The following is an 18,538-nucleotide window of genomic DNA, read 5'->3' on the forward strand; positions in this document are numbered from 1 at the left end:
GGATAAAATGGATATGCTCAAATAAAGTACCTCAAAATTGTACTTAAGTACAGTACTTGAGAAAATATACTCAGTTACTTTCCACCACTGCACTTTATAGTAGTGGTTCACACAGCCCATAAGCTATTTCATCATATTATTGTAAGTGGAAGAAAATTGACTTTTCTCTCGTCGCTGTCCCTTTAAGAAGGAGGCGGAATCTGTATGGAGCCGGAGAGGGGGGGCTGACAGGCTCAACCCTCATGTAAACTTAAACGGATGTATTAGAAATTTTAGAGATTCACAACTATCACACAGATTATTGTTTTTTTTTTATCTCTATCTTTATATAGGTTCTCATCGTATATAAAGTTTTTCACCTCGTAAATTAAATCCGCGTAAAAACAGATATCTATGTTTCGTGAGACTGGGGGATACAAGAAGGAACCTGGCAACACAAGCTGTCATTTTCCGGCGCGGGAAAATCGTAAACAACACACAGCGGAAGAAAGCCCTTTAATGCAGTTTTCTTATATGATAGTTGTGCAGTACACATATAACATTTTCGTCAGCTTAAGTTGCTGTAACTTTTATTAGAGAAGAACAAGCGAAGGTAATTCATGGTCACTAAAACCCACAAAGTTTTCGCTGCCAAATTCTGAAAGAAGCTAGCAACAACGTTGCGTTTATTACGTTAGCTAGCTATCGTGTTGCTGTAGCGTTCGCTTTAAATTATGTGTGCCATAAATTAAAGTTAAACAACGTTAGTTAAATCTGTCAGGTAAGCAGTATCGACCCTGTACGCTACAATGGATCGCTACAACGAGGTGAAATTGCTGCTTAAAAGCTGGGAGCAGGGGTTTGTCAAAGAGCATCACAAGAAACCAAACAAGGTAATTTAAACGCCAATAACATAATGGCAACCCATTGCTCTGATCTACAATAACAAGATATTTTGTTATTGTTATTATTGTGGTTTCATTATGGATCTGGGTGTCCACGAGACGTGCCACGTACTGCTACAGACAGTGTTGTTCTCTGTTTGTTTCTCTTTTTTTCACAACGGTTGAATATTATAATGCTCTTTCATTTCCAGGAGGACATTGATCAGGCTCCAGAGGAGACCAGGAGTGAGTACAATCCATTACTTGCAACACAGATAGATAGAAGTGTATCTAGTCCATCTCTAGCATAAATAATCAATTTAGAGACAGAAGCATATTACATTGTATGTCTTTATTCCAGAGCTGTATAAAGAGTACCGCAGTTTGAAACAAGCCAAAGAAAACAGCAGCAGTGATGCAGCTGGCGGACATGCTGAACAGTCCAGATCTACAGCTGAGGTCAACACCACCCAGAAGGTACTGGAGAAGGTGTGTTTGTAACTGGGGGTGTTTTTTGTAGTAAAAAACATAGACAAGTAAGATCGTTTGTTTCCTTTGTCTGTGACTATCTGCCTGTTGTCGATCTACGTAGGAGTCAGACTGTTGGGGTGCCCATCTGAACCGCATTGCACAGCCTGCATTTTCTCCCAGACTGACACCCCAGGAGAGAGACAGTCTGAATGCCTCTGCTCAATACTATGGCCTAAAGCTTAAAAACAACCTGGCTACACTCAGTAAGGTGAGGCACACTTGGGGAAAAAACCTGACCAAACTGTTACTAAAAAAGCAATGATTTCTTTGGATTTAGTACTAGTAATGTGATTTCCTTTTGTTGTTCCAGGAGAGACCTATCTCACTGAAGAAATCGTTCCTTCTGGGTCGGGTGCCTCTAAACTCCTTGAAAGATGGACAAACTGGACAGACAAACAGCCCCGTTTCTGCTGCTACCAAGACCACTTCCACTGACCCCGAATCCAGCCCTTTCTCACCAAGGTAATTAAATGGAAGAAAGTATTGTAATGTCAGCTGCATATTATCAGTGCATTATTTACTGATAGATATGTAACCATATTTACCTGAATATTGCCTTGCTGTTATTATTATTATAAATTGAATAATGTCCCATTATTTTCTTAAATAATTGTTAAGTCTAATAAATTTCATAAAATATATTCCAGAGTCCAAGGTAACGTCTTCAAATGTCTTTTTTTTGTCCGACCAACAGTCCAAAACCCAAAGATATCCAGTTTACAAAGATACCGAACAGAGAAAAGCAGAAAATCCTCACATTGGAGAACTGACATCAGATATTTTTTTGGTATTTTTGCTTCATATATGACTGAAACATTTAATCGTTTTATCAAAATAGTTGCTGATTATTTTTATGTAGATTGATTACTCAGCTCGGTTTGTAAAATTATTTGCAATACAGTACACAGACACAGTTTTTTCAGTATTTTTGATTTTTCAGCAACCATTTTCAATTTAAAACTGAGATACTTTGTTTTGATTTGCTTTATAGTAACTCTATTTTTATTATTGTTATTTGTACAATATGCAGTTACATTACATTTTAAACAGCCACCACTGTGATGAAATAATTGCAACCTTTAGCAATTTGGAAAATTAAGTACCTAATATTACTTTCTTTTAATGTCGTTTAATCTTTTTTTACTGACTTGTGCAGCCCAGCTATGTACCCAATATTTAATTGTATTTCATGCTCTTTATCAACACTGACAATAGTTGTGCTGCTGCCATCATAAGCTTTTCAAACCAGATAGTCATTTGAAAAGTTTTGTTTGAATAGAATGAACAGTAATGGCCCACAAATGTTTCATGTGAGCTTTTCTTGTAATTGTGTCCTTGTTCACAGAAGAGTAAAGACTTGCTTGGGGTCCCTGGCTTCAAAGACACTCCAACCAGTGGAGCCTGAAGAGCTGTTTGAACCATTTGAACCTGTTAGAGAGTCTTGTGAGGAACCTGCAAGTGCTGCGAGTAGTTGTAGTAATAATATTAGTAGTAAGAGGAGTACTTGTAAAGTTACTAGTTCACAAAATCAAAGCGCCTCTAGTCTAGCATCCTCTCCAGCCAGATCTTCTGCCCTGTTGTCGTCGTTATCTTCTCCATGTAGTGTCGGAACTTCAGAAGGACATGTAGGAGCCACAGGAAAGTTAAATGAAAGCATAGGAGCTTCAGGAGACAAAGAAGAAAATGTTGAAACTTTAGGAAGTCCACATGGGGGTATTAGTTCTGCAGGTGTTGGAACTTTAACTGGATTGAGAGGAAGCCCTCGGTGTCTTGGAGGTTTCAGAGGAGGAATGGGAGTTAGAGGCACTGGAGGAAGGCCCTCCCCTGGCAGCAGACTGAGTTTTGTTGACAGGAAGTGGTTAGAGAGGTGTCAGGTATTTGGAGAGATGGAGGCTGAGGTGAGGCCTGGAGCAGGCAACCAGGAGATAGATCTGGAGAAAAGTGGAGAGAGAGAAAGGGGAAGAGAAACGGAAGGAAAAATACAAGGAGATGAAAGAGTTGGAAATGAAGAAATAAATGCAGAGGGACTAAGAAGAGATGCCGACTCGGGAAGAGATGAAGGGATTAAGAGCATTACCAGTGACAAAATAGTCTGTGATAGTGCACCGAAACCTGCTCTAAAACACACTGCAAAAGGCAGAGGAGGAGGGAAAGAAAAAGTGAAAAGGAAGGGAGGTGAGGAGATGGAAAGAGGATTGACACCACCTTTAATGCCAGAAGACAACAATGAGACAAGTCACAAATCCAGAGGTACAAAGAAGAGAGGGAGGAAAAGGCAGAGAGAGGGAGAGAGCATGGAGGGAGAGACGACAGAGGAGGGAGGAGTGAAGAAGAGGCATAGGAATGGCAAAAAGAAAGAGGAGAGCTCTGATGTAAACCCCAGCCCAGCTCAAGAAGGAGGGAAGAAAAGGAGAGCCAAGAAAAAGGGAGATGAAGATGGAAATGCAGATGAAGAGAAAGAAACCAAGGTACCAAAAAAGGTAAGTAAGTTAGTTGTATTCATCTCTGTATACTGTATGTTTTATTATTTGTGCAGGTCAGTTAAATACAGTATTATTCTGTCAAGGTTCCCCAGGAGAACTTGTTAGGAGAAATAGAGGAGGAATTTGGAACCAAGAGAATGTATCGCACTCAGTCTGTCAGAGCCAGGTAAGACCATCCTTGGACTGCAAAATGGTGTTGAAACATTTCTATTTGTAGTCTGTGCACAAACAATTCTTTATTTGTACAGAAGCATGAAAGGTGCAGAGGGTAACTTTGTGAAGATAAATCTGAAGAAGAAATCTCATGTCAAAGGATACGCACTAAGAGGTGTAGGTCTACGCAAACAGGTAGGTTCTGTGTATGTGTGTGTTAATGAGTGTATGCAGGATTTGTTCTACACACTGATGTGTCTAGGACTAATCTCTAGTGTTTAGAGAAGTTGTCTTATAATCAAAACTGGTCAAACTGAACTTCCTCCTCGCTATGGGCAAGTGTTCAAGGTTAAGAAAAAAAATTATAAAACACACTTGTTTGTTGTGTAATTCCTTGCCAAATCTCATAAATCACTTTTTAAAAAATTGCTAATTGAAAATAAGACTAAATATACAAAATGTCTATAATATCCTTGTGAAGAATGGATGTATTTGTGTGCCTGTCCCAGAAATCTAAACCATACATGCAGTTTCACATGACACATTAGACTATTGTAATACAAAATGTATCCAGTTATAAAAATGTGCATGTTTCACTGTTGTCATAAATTTACGGTGTGTGTTTTTAGTTGTACATGCAGAAGTTCCAGCTGAAAGGTGAACATTTTGGTGGAGGTGGTGGATTTTTTGGCAGAGGAAGGAGGGGTGGATTTAGAGGGGGGTTCAGTCGACAGGGTGACACCTGCTACAAGTGTGGAGGGACCGGACACTGGGCCATCGACTGCAAGGGACGAGGTAATACAAAGTGATGCACATTCACAAGGATTGTTTAATTTGCATGTTGGATAAAAAACTGAGACAAAGTCAGTTAGACACTGACAACTGTTACTGTTTCCCAGAAATATATTTGTTCATTACTGAGACTTCAGCTCATCTGTGGACAGTTATTCATCTCCTCAATTAATGTCATCTTTTTTCTGGTGTCAACTAAACCATATTGATAACATTATCCAATCATTAAATGCGCATAGCTGGCTGACCAGCTGTAGTATGAGCTAAACTCCTGTTACCACTTTGAAGTGAAAGCCTATTTGCCTGAACACATCAGGACCGAGCTAGTAATGATAGATTGAGCTTGGGGGAGAATGTTTTACACATAAATATCACCTCTGAATTGTTTGCATTGATGAACAACAAATATCTCTGAACTTTTGCAGCCCCTCCTCCTCCTGTTCCTGAGGACCCGCCTGCTGAAGAGGAGCCGTTTGAACTGCCAACTCTGGAGGAGGTTGCCAGGGCGACAGGAACACTGCAGCCTCAGCCGCTGGGTACGCCTGTTGAACTTATTGTCTGTTTTCCCTCTGTATAAATAGAATAATGTAGGTTTTCAGGTTTGTCTGTTTGTTAAATAAATATGTGTGCAGGCCCCTTAGGAATTAGTGCCAACAATATTAAATGCAACTTAAATCAATGACATGATATTCACACAAACAATGTTGTAGAATTACATCAACATTTTGCATGAAAAGGAGGTTGTTGGTAACTTGGCTCAAATTTGATTTTGTCTTAAAATAGCCAATTTAAACAACATGTCAACATAATTTGTCTTTCCATGTTACAGCTAACAAGTACAGTGGATGTTTAGAGATGGCGCACATGGAGGATTCACTTTAAAATCATACATGTATTCATTAATGAATTCAATTTGTATCACTTTAGTGTCATCTAAATACAATTTATCAAGTCTTGCAGTTTTGCTGCAGTAATCAATACAACTTTTCAAATCAGATCACAATGTTTGAGAGACCTTTCTGCAAATATGAGTTGCAGCGTCACAGGTATATTTGTGTTTGTTTGCCATGTGTGTTTAAATCCTGATGTGTTTCAGTGGCATCTCCCAGTATCGATGAGAAACGGCCATACCAAGAAAAGGAGGTGGACAGTAACCATAAAGACGAGGTGTTGCTGAATGTGATTCGTCCTGACTATGAGCGCCCTGCTCCTCCACCACCAATGGAACCACTTTATCATCTCAAAGATGATGGGAAAGTCCAGGGTAAACACTTACTGTTTTCCTTACATTGAAAACCCTGTATAATTAAATACAACAGGATAGAAAATAGACATACTCTACATTTGCTCAAAAGTTTATATTTTGTTTGTGGAAATGTGTGTCTGTTCAGCAACACCTACTGAGGTGTATGCAGCTCTGAGAAACCTTGGCTATCAGTCATTTAGACCAGGACAAGAGGAAGCCATCATGAGGATCCTGTCAGGTATGTACAGTATACGTATATAAGAACACACACCACACATACACACATCTACACCTATAATATCTGTATTCCTGTTTGTCTCTCTCACTTGTTCTTTAGGTCTCTCTACCCTCGTAGTGTTGTCAACAGGGATGGGTAAATCGCTGTGCTATCAGCTCCCAGCGTACCTGTATGCTCAGCGATCAACATGCATCACTTTGGTCATTTCACCTCTAGTCTCACTAATGGATGACCAGGTAATCACCCCCTCTCACTCTCACACACACACACGCAAATATACTCTCTCACTTTGAACAGTGATGCAGTTAACACACTTTATTGTGAATGTCTCCTGTGTGTTTGCATGTGTAGCTGTCTGGCCTGCCAGCCAAGCTGAAGGCAGCCTGCATCCACTCCAACATGACGATGAAACAGAGAGAAGCTGCAATAGAAAAGGTAACAGACACAGCAGGAGTCTCCACAGTAAAGAACAGCAAGACTTCAGAGTTGGAGGAAACACTACAGTTGTATGTTTTAAACACCAACATCTTCATGCGTGTCTCAAAGAGTAAAAAATTATACCATATTTCAAATCCAGAATCAAAAGCCATACCTACAGTATATATCACACTTTTCATAACTCTTCCCCCCTCATTCATCTATAGATTTTATGTAAAAATCACAAAATGTTCCCAAACCTAGTCATGTATGATTCCCTTTTTTCTGGAAACTGTATAGAGGTATTTTGATAATGCAGGTTAAACCAAAGAGAAATCTTGAAACTTGAACTAAAACTATCATATGTTCAGAACTATTTTCAGCCCATAATATGTGCTCTCCTTCCTGTGTTTCTCCAGGTGAAGTCAGGTCAGGTGTGTGTGTTGCTCCTCTCTCCAGAGGCTCTGGTTGGTGGAGGTGGTTCAGGTTCAGGGTGTCTGCCCTCTGCTCAGGAGCTCCCTCCTGTGGCCTTCGCCTGTATAGACGAAGCTCATTGTGTCTCAGAGTGGTCACACAACTTTAGACCCTGCTACCTAAGACTTTGTAAGGTGAGTTAATGATGGTGTGTGTGTGTATGGGTTCCTGGACTGCTGGTCCTTCCTTTGAGAAAAAATAACTACTGAATATGATTGGTAGTCACTAAAATATTGTTGTATAAACTAGCTTGAAAAATATGTGATGTATGTGGTTGTAGGTACTAAGGGAGCGTTTGGGAGTGCAGTGCTTGCTAGGACTCACAGCTACAGCCACACTGTCCACTGCTCTGGACATTGCGCGTCATCTGGACATCACTGATCAAGACGGCATCGCAGTCCGATCTGCTGCAGTGCCTCCTAACCTGCATCTGTCTGTGTCCATGGATAGAGAAAAGGATCAGGTGTGATGAGTAGCATGTTGACCCACAATTGAAATTATGCTGGATCTGAATGAAAAGTATTCTACAGACCTCAGTAGAATAATGGGTGTATGCAGCTGCAAGTTTTATAGCAGTGTTCTGCAAATGTATAGTTGTCCAGACTAGGCCTGTCACAATAACTACTTTTGTTTAAGTATATATCATCCCCGAAATAGTCGCGATAAATTATATTATTGTCATTTTAAGACCATTTTATGCCACTGATATAATAATAAGCATAATAATGCAAGTGCACCATTTTAATTAACTTAAAATTCATAAGAATATTTAGACATTAGAATTGGAATGTGAAAAAAATATTAAAACATCCTAAATAATAAAATAATAAAATCAAACAACCAAAACAATAAATAAAATGGACTCTCAGATTCTGTTAACAAAAATTGCACTTAAATAAATATTTGGCAGAGAGGTAGGCTATAGAGTCATTCATTCCTTATAGTAATGGAAGGGAAAACCCTGCTGTTTATTCTGGCTCATGTTGGCTAAAATGTTGGTGACATTCTTATGTAAATAAACAAACAAAAAAACACTCATGTAAACACAATTGGCGAGGTCAGCAAAAATGGCCGAAGTCAATATCATGACAGGCGATAATTACATATCGTATATATTGTGCAATAAGTTGATAATATAATTATTGTGACAGGCACAAGGGGCAGATGGTGTCTGGACTAGGCCTGTCTAGAAATATTTGCAATTCTTCTGCCTTTTATCTTTTTAGGCTTTAGTATCCTTGTTAAAAGGTGATCGTTTTGGTTGTCTGGACTCCGTCATTGTCTACTGCACCAGAAGAGAGGAGACTACTCGTGTGGCAGCACTGCTCAGGACCTGCCTGCAGGGGGTGCTGGTGAAGGAAAACAAACAAACCAACAGCAGCAGTCAGATACAAAACAACCCTGTTGGACAGAGAAAGAAAGAGCTGGGTAAGGGTGGAATAATTCATATTTTTGATTGATTAGAAACTTGTTTATTGTTCCACTAAAGTGGAGAGAGAGAAACATGTTAGGGGGTGGGGTGAAATGTAAAATGACTACATCTGACATGCCAGATTTAAAACTAACCAACTAGACCATTTACTCTATTTGATATTTTTAACTTCTCTCTCTTTGAATCAATGTCTCTCTCTACTGTTTTCATTCTATGCTGTGTTTCTACATTTAGCTAGGAAGAAGATTCGTAAACCACTGAAATGGCAGGCGGAGTCGTACCATGCCGGCTTGTCAGCATCAGAGCGTCGCCGTGTCCAGAACAACTTCATGTGCGGGGAGCTCAGAATTGTGGTGGCCACTGTGGCATTTGGCATGGGCCTTGATAAATCTGATGTCCGTGGTATCGTCCACTACAACATGCCTAAGGTGGGTGGTGGTCTCATTTATCTAAAGCAAAAGCTCTTCAAACTTTGTAATCACATTGAAACTGACTGCTTCTTCATTCTGACTCATTGTGCAACTGAGAATCTTTTACATGTAATCTGCAACTGTATCAGGTTTGATAACATTAGTCTTTAGTTTTGTGAACAAGAGCATATATAAGACATAGATGAAGAATTTGAGAAAACAATTTTACTTTTAAGGTTTTAATTTTATTTTTTAAGGTCCATTTAGCAGTTGCTCTGTAGCTTTCGATCATGTCACATAGAGAGAAAGTTTGCTCAGTTGTCATGGTATGGTAGATGTTCAAATTTCGATTTCTGTATAGATTGTGAAGATTCAAAACGCTTGTTTTTTACCTGTTAGAAATATGAATATACCCAAAAGGTACTTTATGACACAGATTGCATTTGATCTTAAACCCAGATATCACAACAAAAACCCACATTCTGTGTTAAAACTAGAGCCTAAGTCTTGTCTTTATCTGTATTCCCTTACTGGTAAATGTTTTTCCAGAGCTTTGAGAGCTACGTTCAAGAGATTGGGAGGGCAGGAAGAGATGGAGAACCAGCACACTGTCACCTCTTTCTGGACCCTGAGGTAAGACTTGTAACACTGTCTATTTTAGGAAGTGGAAATGTTATATTAGTAGGAAATGTTATATTATGTTAGTTGTATTTCACAAAGGTTTTTATGTTCTTTATAGTTGTCAAAATTTATAACAGTACAACATGGTAGAAATGTATTAATATATAATAATACACAGATAGCAGAGGGAAAATCACAGCTGTCCTTGTTCACACCAGTATTCTCGACTGCTGCCTGTTTCTGTCTTCCTGTGTGGCTCTCTGGTGGTCTTCTTGGTGCTGTCACCTACACAGTATATTTTAAGTATTAATTCATTTTGTGTGTGTGTGTGTGTGTGTGTGTGTGTGTGTGTGTGTGTGTGTGTGTAGGGTGGGGACCTCCATGAGCTCCGTCGTCATATCTATGCGGACACAGTGGACTACTACATAGTAAAGAAACTGGTCCAGAAAGTTTTTCCTCCGTGCAAATGTAAACAGATACACCAGAGACAACAGGATCTTGTAAAGGTAACTCTACCTGTGTGTGTGGTCTAAATGCTGTTTCAACCAATAGCTTTGAGACCATGGTACTTAAACTAAAACATCTAAACTTTCCACTAAGTAAAAACTGTCTGTGTGTAAAGGATGTTGAAGATTCAGAGCTGCTGGAAATGATGGATGTGTGTGATCAGGGGAGCAGCCTGAACCCTCCCACTCAGCAGGACATACCAGTGCCATCTACTGCACAGGTAATTAAAAGGGAAAATGGTCTTTTAATATTTTTTACTCTTTTACTTTCTTCCTTACTCTTTCACCCAATAAAAGCCTGTTAAAATGCAGTTAACACTGAAACAAATAAGCAAATTGAAAAACTGAAGTATATAAACAATGTGTGGTTGATAAGTTATAGTTTATTTTAGCGAGGACACATTTTACAAAGTTATCTGTAAAGGAAACCAGAATTTTGGACAAAATTAGTGTGAGATGTGACCTTGTTATCACTGCCAGGAGATGTCACATCCCGATGCAGCGGAGCTACCCCTCCAAGAAGATAGAGATGAAGGAAAGGAAAACGAGGAGGAGGAGGAGGAGAAAAAAGAGGCGCAGACAGTTGAACACAAGGAAGCTGATGGTTTGATGAGGCACAAGGACATGGAGGTGAAAGGAGCCAGTGATTGGCTGAGGGACCAGGAAGAGGAGAGCAGTGATTGGCCTAGAGAGCGAGTGTGTCACACGCACGAGAGAGCGATTCCCATCCAACAAACTGTCGAGGCTCTGGACATCACAGAGGAAGGTAAGTGGACACACACAAGGGCATGTGCATGTATAAATACATCAAAACATAAATAGATATGTTGATAAACAGATAGATATGTAAGTGGGAGGACAGCTACACGTAAATATGGATCCAGTCAAGTCTCATGAAGTGGGAAAACTAACATGTAGAACAAAACAGTAGAAAATTACCTTTCTCTTTGCATATTTGTGTATTTCAGGTGTAGAAACGCTGCTCTGCTATCTGGAGCTGCATCCCCAGCGCTTTGTTGAACTTCTCCACCCAACACTGTCTGTGTGTAACATCAGCTGCTATGAAGGACCAAGACAACTCCAGAAAATCACTAAAATGTATGAAATGTCTGTTATTCTTTAGGATACTCTAATACAGGGCACTGAAAAAGCTACCAGCCACCATGTGTGCATGAGTATGTGTTTGTTTATATAATATAAGAAAAATAAGATATATAGACATGCCGAACAACGTTGTCATTACATATTTGAAGTGACAAAGATATACTGTTCAAATTTGATCAGTTTCATCTTGTTTTACTTACTTACTTTTTTTTTTTTTTACACAGTTGCCCTCCGGTTGCTGTGGTGTTGGCCAGAAAGCGAATGGCAGGCGAGCGCGTGGAGACATGCGATCAACTGGAGTTCGATGTTGTCGAGGTTGCGGACACTATGGGATGGCAGCTTCCTCTTGTGAAGAGAGGACTCAGACAGCTGCAGTGGAGCACTGGTAGAAGTATGTGTATGCACTAATCAAGTTTTAAAAACATACATAGCTTGGAACAGCCCTTATTCTTTTACAGACATCTCTTGCCAATGCATATTTTTGATTTAAATGTGGTTTGCATTTGTCAGGGTGTAGAGGTGTAGAATACTACTTCTGTTGTCTTTTTTGTTTGCTTCACTAGTCTTAAAATATTTTTCATCCCCCCTGGGGTAGATCTGGTTTGCAGAATTAAAAAACAAGCAAGTATCCACACAGACACAAAAGCAAAACACACAGCAGGGAAAAGATGTCACTGTTTGAATTAAATCATGTCAGATGGATAAGTGCACACAGTGCAAACAATGAAGAGCACTGTGGTTAATCACACCAGTGTAGTTAAACTTGAGGCCATTGTGGAGTCTTACGCAAACTCTATCTGCCTCTTACCTCCTGTCCTTTACTATATAAACTGACACTGGCACAAAAAAGGGAACAAAGTAAAATTGATGAATGAAGACACTCATCCAATAATTAATCAGAAATATTTGTCTTTCAGCTGGCGGGCGTAGTGGTGTCCACGTTGAATTCTCCTCCATATCTTTCTACTTCCGTTCCTATGGCGACCTCAGCGATGAGGAGATGGACAGAGTTTGTCAGTTCCTCCATAATCGAGTGCAGAACCAAGAGAGAACACAGCTGTACCAGCTGACCGCGTGCTTCAAGGCCTTCAAAAGGTACACACGTGCGCACACACACACGCGCAGTTAAATGTGTCATATGTCAATGTTTTTTTTTTTTTAATGGGATTATTTGCCTCTATTGTTCTTTCTTTGTATTGTTATTTAAACCCAATCCATCTGTCACTTAATTCATGATGAATTAATGCATGTGAATCTCAGGTTTGCTAATGCGTGGTACTTGTTTATAAAGGTTGCTATGAAATCTGTAAATCACAACCTCTGTATTCAAGTGTAAAACCTTCCACACCTTAAATGTTTTAAAAAGCCAGCAGAGACAATAAAGAGTCCTGCAAACTGTCTAAAAGAATTGTTGATCAGCATTTAACTGATTCTTTAAATGCTGATCAGTTAAAATTGTAATGCGGACTGACTGAATTTTAAGTGTGTGTGGGTGTGTATTTAACTATTTTTGCCTGTTCGTGTCTGTGTGTAACTTTGTGTGTGTGTTGTGTTGCAGTGTCGCATTCAACAACGTATCGTCCTGTGTTGATTATTTGGATGAGAGTCGCAGTCTCCAACTGAAAAGCCTTCTCTCCGAGTACTTCGACAAGAGGCGAGACCGAGGCCACACACTCACACCAGTGGACATTGAGGAGCTGGACAAATATAAGGTAAAACACACAGGATGGTTATCAGGATTTTCATCTGAATTTTTGTCTTGAATGGTCTGGATATTGTAGTTTACTTGTGTGTTTGTGTCTGTTTGTAGTTGTCGGACTGGGAGAATCAGATCACAGCGGACATCAGAAGTTTTCTTGCCAACCGAAGTGATGAGAAATTCTCTGGAAGAGCTGTTGCTAGAATCTTGCATGGCATAGGTGAGAGCACACAAACACATAAATCTGATAATGTTCCTAAAAAAATATACAAGTATGTAAGTAAGAAACCAGTGTAAGTATCAGTTTTAAATCTAATGCACTTATTTTATAAGATGAGATAATATAAGCCTTTATTGATCCCCATAGGTGTTGCAGCAGTACAAGTACATAAATAAGTACAGATAAATAAAGAGAGGTTAAAAAAAATAACTAGAAGTATATGAAATAAAAATAGAAACTATACAAGAGTAATTAAACTCAATTACAAGACAAGCAGTATGACTACATACAGTACTCGTGTAGTTAAATTAATAGTGCAGTACTTTCTCAAGCAAAGTGACAGTGGTGTGATTAGTAGCAGCAAAGTATAGTACATGTAAGAGTAATGTGATACCATCTACTATAACAGCATACACCAGAATAGTATATAACGTGATTAAGTAATTATACTTAGTGTTTGTCTGTATTAATATAGAGATATGATGTAGTACATTATGTAATAAAACTGTATAACATATATAATATAGTACAGTATATAAAGCCTAGAATATAAAATATAAAAAGTATAGTATCAGTATAGTGTTATCTGTCTGTCTATCTGTCTGTCTAATATTTTTATTTGTAATTTTTCTTTCACAAAATTAGTTTCTGCTTTGCATTAAATATGAAGGTAATAACAGATGCCACTGTGAAGGTTTAACTTGGCCTTACAGGTTACTGCAGAATTTAGATATTTTCAAACAGCATATAAACCTTATCGTTTTAAAATTATAATGAAGCAAGTTCACTTTTACAATTCAGTGCCTCAACTACAGTACAAAGCCAAGCAGCAAGTTGTCCAGTGAAAATTACCTCTAGAGGGTGTAATAGGATCAATGAATACATTGTGAGCTCATGTTTAACTAAAGTTGGGCTCAGATAGGATATTAAAAATCCTAACCAATTTTGAAAATCATATTCTCTCAGTTTGCATACATACTACAACATTACAAAGTAATTATTATTACTTTTAATCATGCAAGAGAGAGCACCACCTCACTAAAATCACCTGCTCTCTTTCACCTGGTTCAAGCTGTCCCAACTCTCCTCTACTCATGTGGTTACAATATTGTCTTCTTGGAAGTTATGTTATCTGAAGCAGGTGTGGTCACATCTTCACAAGCCTTTGCTCAATTTCACCTGTTCAGCAAACCTGTAGCTTACTCTAGCTTCTTTATATTGTCATATTTCAGAAGTCTTCTCTCTTCTTACTCTTAATTTTTCTCTCATTGGCTGTTGCATGTGTGGTCAGAAAACAGTGCCTTAACTGTCCAGATTTTTGCAAATAAAAACAGGTGTGAAGTTACCCCCAGTGATCCCCAGGTTCTAATTTAATCTGCAAAAAATTAGAAATAAATAAATTGCACTAACTCACGCCCTGAACCAGATTTGTCCACCATTCAGGAGAGGCAAATACTGTCTGTATACTAAAAACTGTATAAACACAAGGGTCAACTATAGAAAAAAGTCCAGGACTTTATCGTTCTCTCCGAGACAAGTTTCAATAATCTGAGCCTGACAAAGTGCAGTTATCAGCTGTGGATCAACATATGCGCTTCATTTAAGGACTTGTGTATACCAAAGGTGAAAATCTCTGTTTCAGGCAGTCCTTGTTATCCTGCTCAAATCTATGGCAGAGACAGACGCTACTGGAGGAAGTACATCCAGTTTGACTTCAACCAGCTCATCAGACTGGCAACTCAGGAGATAATCCGCTTCAAGTGACCGACCAAATGTGCATGTGCGTACACAGGTCTGCGCACATGCGCCATTCAATTATTTACTCACTCACTCATACTCTTGCAGTCTGGTTTGATGGATTTGGCCAGAAACACCTGTTTTTGTTTCTCATATCACTTTTATTCCATCATGTTGAATGATTTAATCTGATGTTTTCTACAATGTAAAGTTTTTATACATGTACATAGTATACTCATAAGGTTTTCTTTGTGGACTGTAATTAAATAAAAAAATCTATTTTTCTAGCTTGGTCTCGCAGTAACATTCATTTAAAATATCTCAGGAATATAACAAAACAAATTTCTGATTTGTTTCACATAGATGAAAAACTATTTTGTTTTTAGTAGGTTTGGTTAGTACAAAGACTCAAACACTCAAAGCTCAGAGAAATTAAAAGTCCTGACCCAGAAGTGAACTGATATGAGGAAGTAAAAATAGAAGAGTAAAAACAAAGTAGGATTTCTCATCTTAACATCACACTGTAGCAATGTCACTGTTGACTCAAGAAACTTGAAAGATTTGATAAGAATGCAAATATTGACTGGAATATCTTCTGACTCTTGTTTGAACAAACTAATGATTAGTGACATTCTGAAGTCATGTGTTAGAGTTTTCCTGAATTTCTCACCTTTTGTTAAATATTTAGTCACTTTCAGCAGATAAGTGAACCTTTTGAATAACTAACATGTAGACAAAAGGGTTTAATTGTGTCTTGCTACTGTAAAAAGCAGTAGTGGAATAAGTATGCAAATCCTTTTACTACAATTAAATTAAGCACTTTTCTGCAACTGCACACATTTATTGTTGTTAATGTACCTGATTTTGTGTATAGTATCATAACAGTCACCATGTTTTTCTAGTCTGAAAATTTTAAAGTGAGGAGCAGTCACAGCCCAGCAGCTGCTTAGCTTAGCTTAGCATAAAGACTGGAGAGGGAAATGGCTAGCTTGGCTCTGTCCAAAGGTAACACAATCTGCCTACCAGCTGCATCCAGGCATTTCCCAAAATGTCATGTTATTTTCTCATGCAAATGAATACAGCTAAAAGCTAAAACATGCTCTTTAGAGTGAGCCAAATGAAACACGGCTATGCTAACATCCAGGATGAGAGCCAGCCGTGCTGCTGCACGGCCAGAGCGGCAGCCCGAGCTGCTTCTTTCTTCATTATGTTTGGACTCTGGCTTTTACATATCTGCTTTGACTCTGACAACATGTCATAAAATGTGAAGAAATCTGAGCATACATATACTGGGGAGTCTTTGGCTCACAGTTCCAAACTGACAGCAGACAGCTGTGGAGATGAAAACAAACTTTAACTCAGCCAAACTTACATGGTAATCTTCATCTTTTAATTTTAGTGGCTGTGTTATTGCTGCTTCACTCAGTGGCCAACATTCAAGTAGTCTGGTAGGATCAGCTTCCAGGTGATAATATACATACTGTAACTCTGTGGGAGAAACAGGAAAAGGAAATTATGGGGAATTTACTCTTGAACAACACTTTGGTAGCTGCAGAGCAGATTTAGAAAAATAAATGTCAAAATGGGTTTGGTGAATTAGAGTTGACCCCATATCTTTCCCGTAAACTCATCACATAGTAGGAAAAGCACAGGTGTTACTGATAACATTAACAATGGCTCTGCTCTATTCAAGTGTCCCAGTAAGTCATGACAGTGTGACTGTGAGCCAGCATGCACAATACCAGGACCCTGAAACTGAAGCAGCTCAATAAAATTCAGCCATCATTCATTTTATTATTTACATTTGTGCTTTTGCTACTGAAACATGTCAAAATGTCTTCCATGAAAAAGGCCTATGACATTTCAGTTCACGTCAGTATCATCTTGCTCAAGTGTGCTGTATTCCACAAGTCCATGATTTTTTTTCTTTTTTTTCTTTATCTATTTGCATTAATGAACATGTTTTAAGTATTCTCAAAATACATGTACTTTGCTCCAAGACACACACACGATCATTGCAGGTAGTAAATGACTAATCAGAAATAAAGTCCTCACTCTACTTAAAGTTTATACTGAGTATATTATTTTCTGAGCTTTTTGACATTCAGTAAGAGCAACTCTCAAGTTCTCAAGAGACAAGGAACTACTTTACATAAAAAAAAGTCTATTTCAAAGCATAAACTGTTTTTAAATAAGTTGGACCTGCATTTTAGGAGAGAGAATGACTTTTGAACAATTTTCTGTGTAGGAGCTCATTAGAGAGTGGACACATTTTAGTCAGTGTTTATATTTATGACAGACGAAAGTTTCTTTATTCTGTGTTTGTTAATTGAGTGATGAGAAAAACTTTATTGTATTCAAAAACTCTGTGAGGCTGTATTTATGCACAGCAGTTCTTTGAGCTAAATGCTAACACATCTTAGATTAGTGTGTTAGCATGCTAATATTTGCTAATTAGCAGTAAACACGAACCACAGCTGAGGATGATGGGAACACCATTAGTGTCAGATATTTGGTCATAAACCAAAGTGCTGGACAAATGAAAACTTTGACCCGTTGGTGGCGCTAGAGTAAAAGTCAGAAGATCACCAAAGTCAGTAGGCTTCATCCTCTGGGGACCATGAATGTATTTACACAATTTTGTGCCAATTCACTTGTAGATGTTGAGATATTTCACAGGATAAGTGAAAGCTTTGACCTGTTGGTGGCGCTACAGGAAAAGTCAGGAGATTACCAAAATTACTAGGGTTCTAAACCTGGGATATGACCAGTATAACCACGATCATATGTTATTGTCTTGTTCCCCTCCCTACACGCTGTTAATCAGCTGACCATTCAAACACTTACAGTAACTGTTGTAACACTGATGTCTTCCCCCTTAATAACAGTCTTTCACAGAAATGATGCAGCTGCTGTCCTTACCCCACCTTTCAAATGTTTGCTGTTCTGTACAGTACTGTAATAGTTCAAAAGTTAAAGGGACTCGTGTTGGCCACCACACTACTGTAACGTGTGTCTCTATAACAATCATTTACACTTCAGACATAGTAGTAGTAGAAGTCTGCCTTTGTGTTTCATCCATTAAGAGTGAGGGCTTCTTTCTTTCAGTCCTCTGCTGCTTCTTTCATTTCAGTATTTCATCTTTCTGTAACTGCACCACATGACTGCCCGATAAAGTTCTTTATGTTGTAAAAATAACCGATTCAGCTAGTCTTTCTTTCTTCATTTTCTGTCTGTGAAATCTGCTGGTGTCTACCAATGCTACTGTAAAAGATGTATTATGCAGTCTACTGTATGAGAAGCTCAAAGGTCCAGTTTCAGAGGTAATTATAAAGTGTTTTATTGGGAGAGTAAGTCATATGAGTCCAGAGGCTCATAAAACCTCTGAAAACATACTGTAGAATTTCAAAATTATGGATTGCTTTTGTTGGAAAGCTGACTCCAGGGAAATCCACTTGTCCTCTGTCAGCAGCTGCATGCTGTAAACTGTAATTTGTTTTTTACAGCATATGCTTAAAGGATCAGTTCACAATCTGAATGTTGTCATTAAATGGGTCATTTTGTCTGAGAGGAAGTTAGACACTAGTCATGTTTGTGGTTACACATACATCA

The 18,538-nt window shown here is 38.6% G+C and overlaps 1 protein-coding gene across 3 annotated transcripts; it reads left to right on the forward strand.

Moving 5' to 3' along the window:
• Positions 1 to 231: 231 nt before the first annotated feature.
• On the forward strand, positions 232 to 15,213 carry recql4 (RecQ helicase-like 4). Of its 3 annotated transcripts, none has more exons than XM_044172725.1 (28): positions 232 to 872; positions 1,076 to 1,109; positions 1,225 to 1,352; positions 1,456 to 1,602; positions 1,705 to 1,856; positions 2,740 to 3,874; positions 3,961 to 4,043; positions 4,126 to 4,225; positions 4,660 to 4,825; positions 5,248 to 5,358; positions 5,919 to 6,086; positions 6,214 to 6,306; positions 6,406 to 6,542; positions 6,658 to 6,741; positions 7,143 to 7,331; positions 7,478 to 7,660; positions 8,424 to 8,625; positions 8,864 to 9,057; positions 9,589 to 9,672; positions 10,029 to 10,166; positions 10,283 to 10,387; positions 10,647 to 10,932; positions 11,135 to 11,264; positions 11,495 to 11,661; positions 12,188 to 12,365; positions 12,829 to 12,982; positions 13,081 to 13,189; positions 14,832 to 15,213. In XM_044172725.1, exons 1-28 carry the CDS (start codon positions 789 to 791, stop codon positions 14,951 to 14,953), a joined length of 4,863 nt encoding a protein of 1,620 aa, XP_044028660.1. In that variant the 5' UTR covers positions 232 to 788; the 3' UTR covers positions 14,954 to 15,213. The 3 variants fall into 3 exon arrangements, with proteins under 3 accessions (XP_044028660.1, XP_044028662.1, XP_044028663.1); XM_044172727.1 differs by having other exon boundaries at positions 10,650 to 10,932; XM_044172728.1 differs by having other exon boundaries at positions 1,225 to 1,340.
• Positions 15,214 to 18,538: the final 3,325 nt, after the last annotated feature.

This window comes from Siniperca chuatsi, linkage group LG17, assembly GCF_020085105.1.
Source record: "Siniperca chuatsi isolate FFG_IHB_CAS linkage group LG17, ASM2008510v1, whole genome shotgun sequence".
Lineage (NCBI taxonomy): Eukaryota > Metazoa > Chordata > Actinopteri > Centrarchiformes > Sinipercidae > Siniperca > Siniperca chuatsi.

Bases quoted from the DNA above. Each gene is read 5' to 3' on its own strand.
- recql4 (XM_044172725.1), top strand. From the start codon at position 789: ATGGATCGCTACAACGAGGTGAAATTGCTGCTTAAAAGCTGGGAGCAG. The intron at 10,388-10,646 runs GTAATTAAAAGG...TATCACTGCCAG, and splicing joins CAGTGCCATCTACTGCACAG to GAGATGTCACATCCCGATGC. The intron at 11,662-12,187 runs GTATGTGTATGC...TTTGTCTTTCAG, and splicing joins GCAGTGGAGCACTGGTAGAA to CTGGCGGGCGTAGTGGTGTC.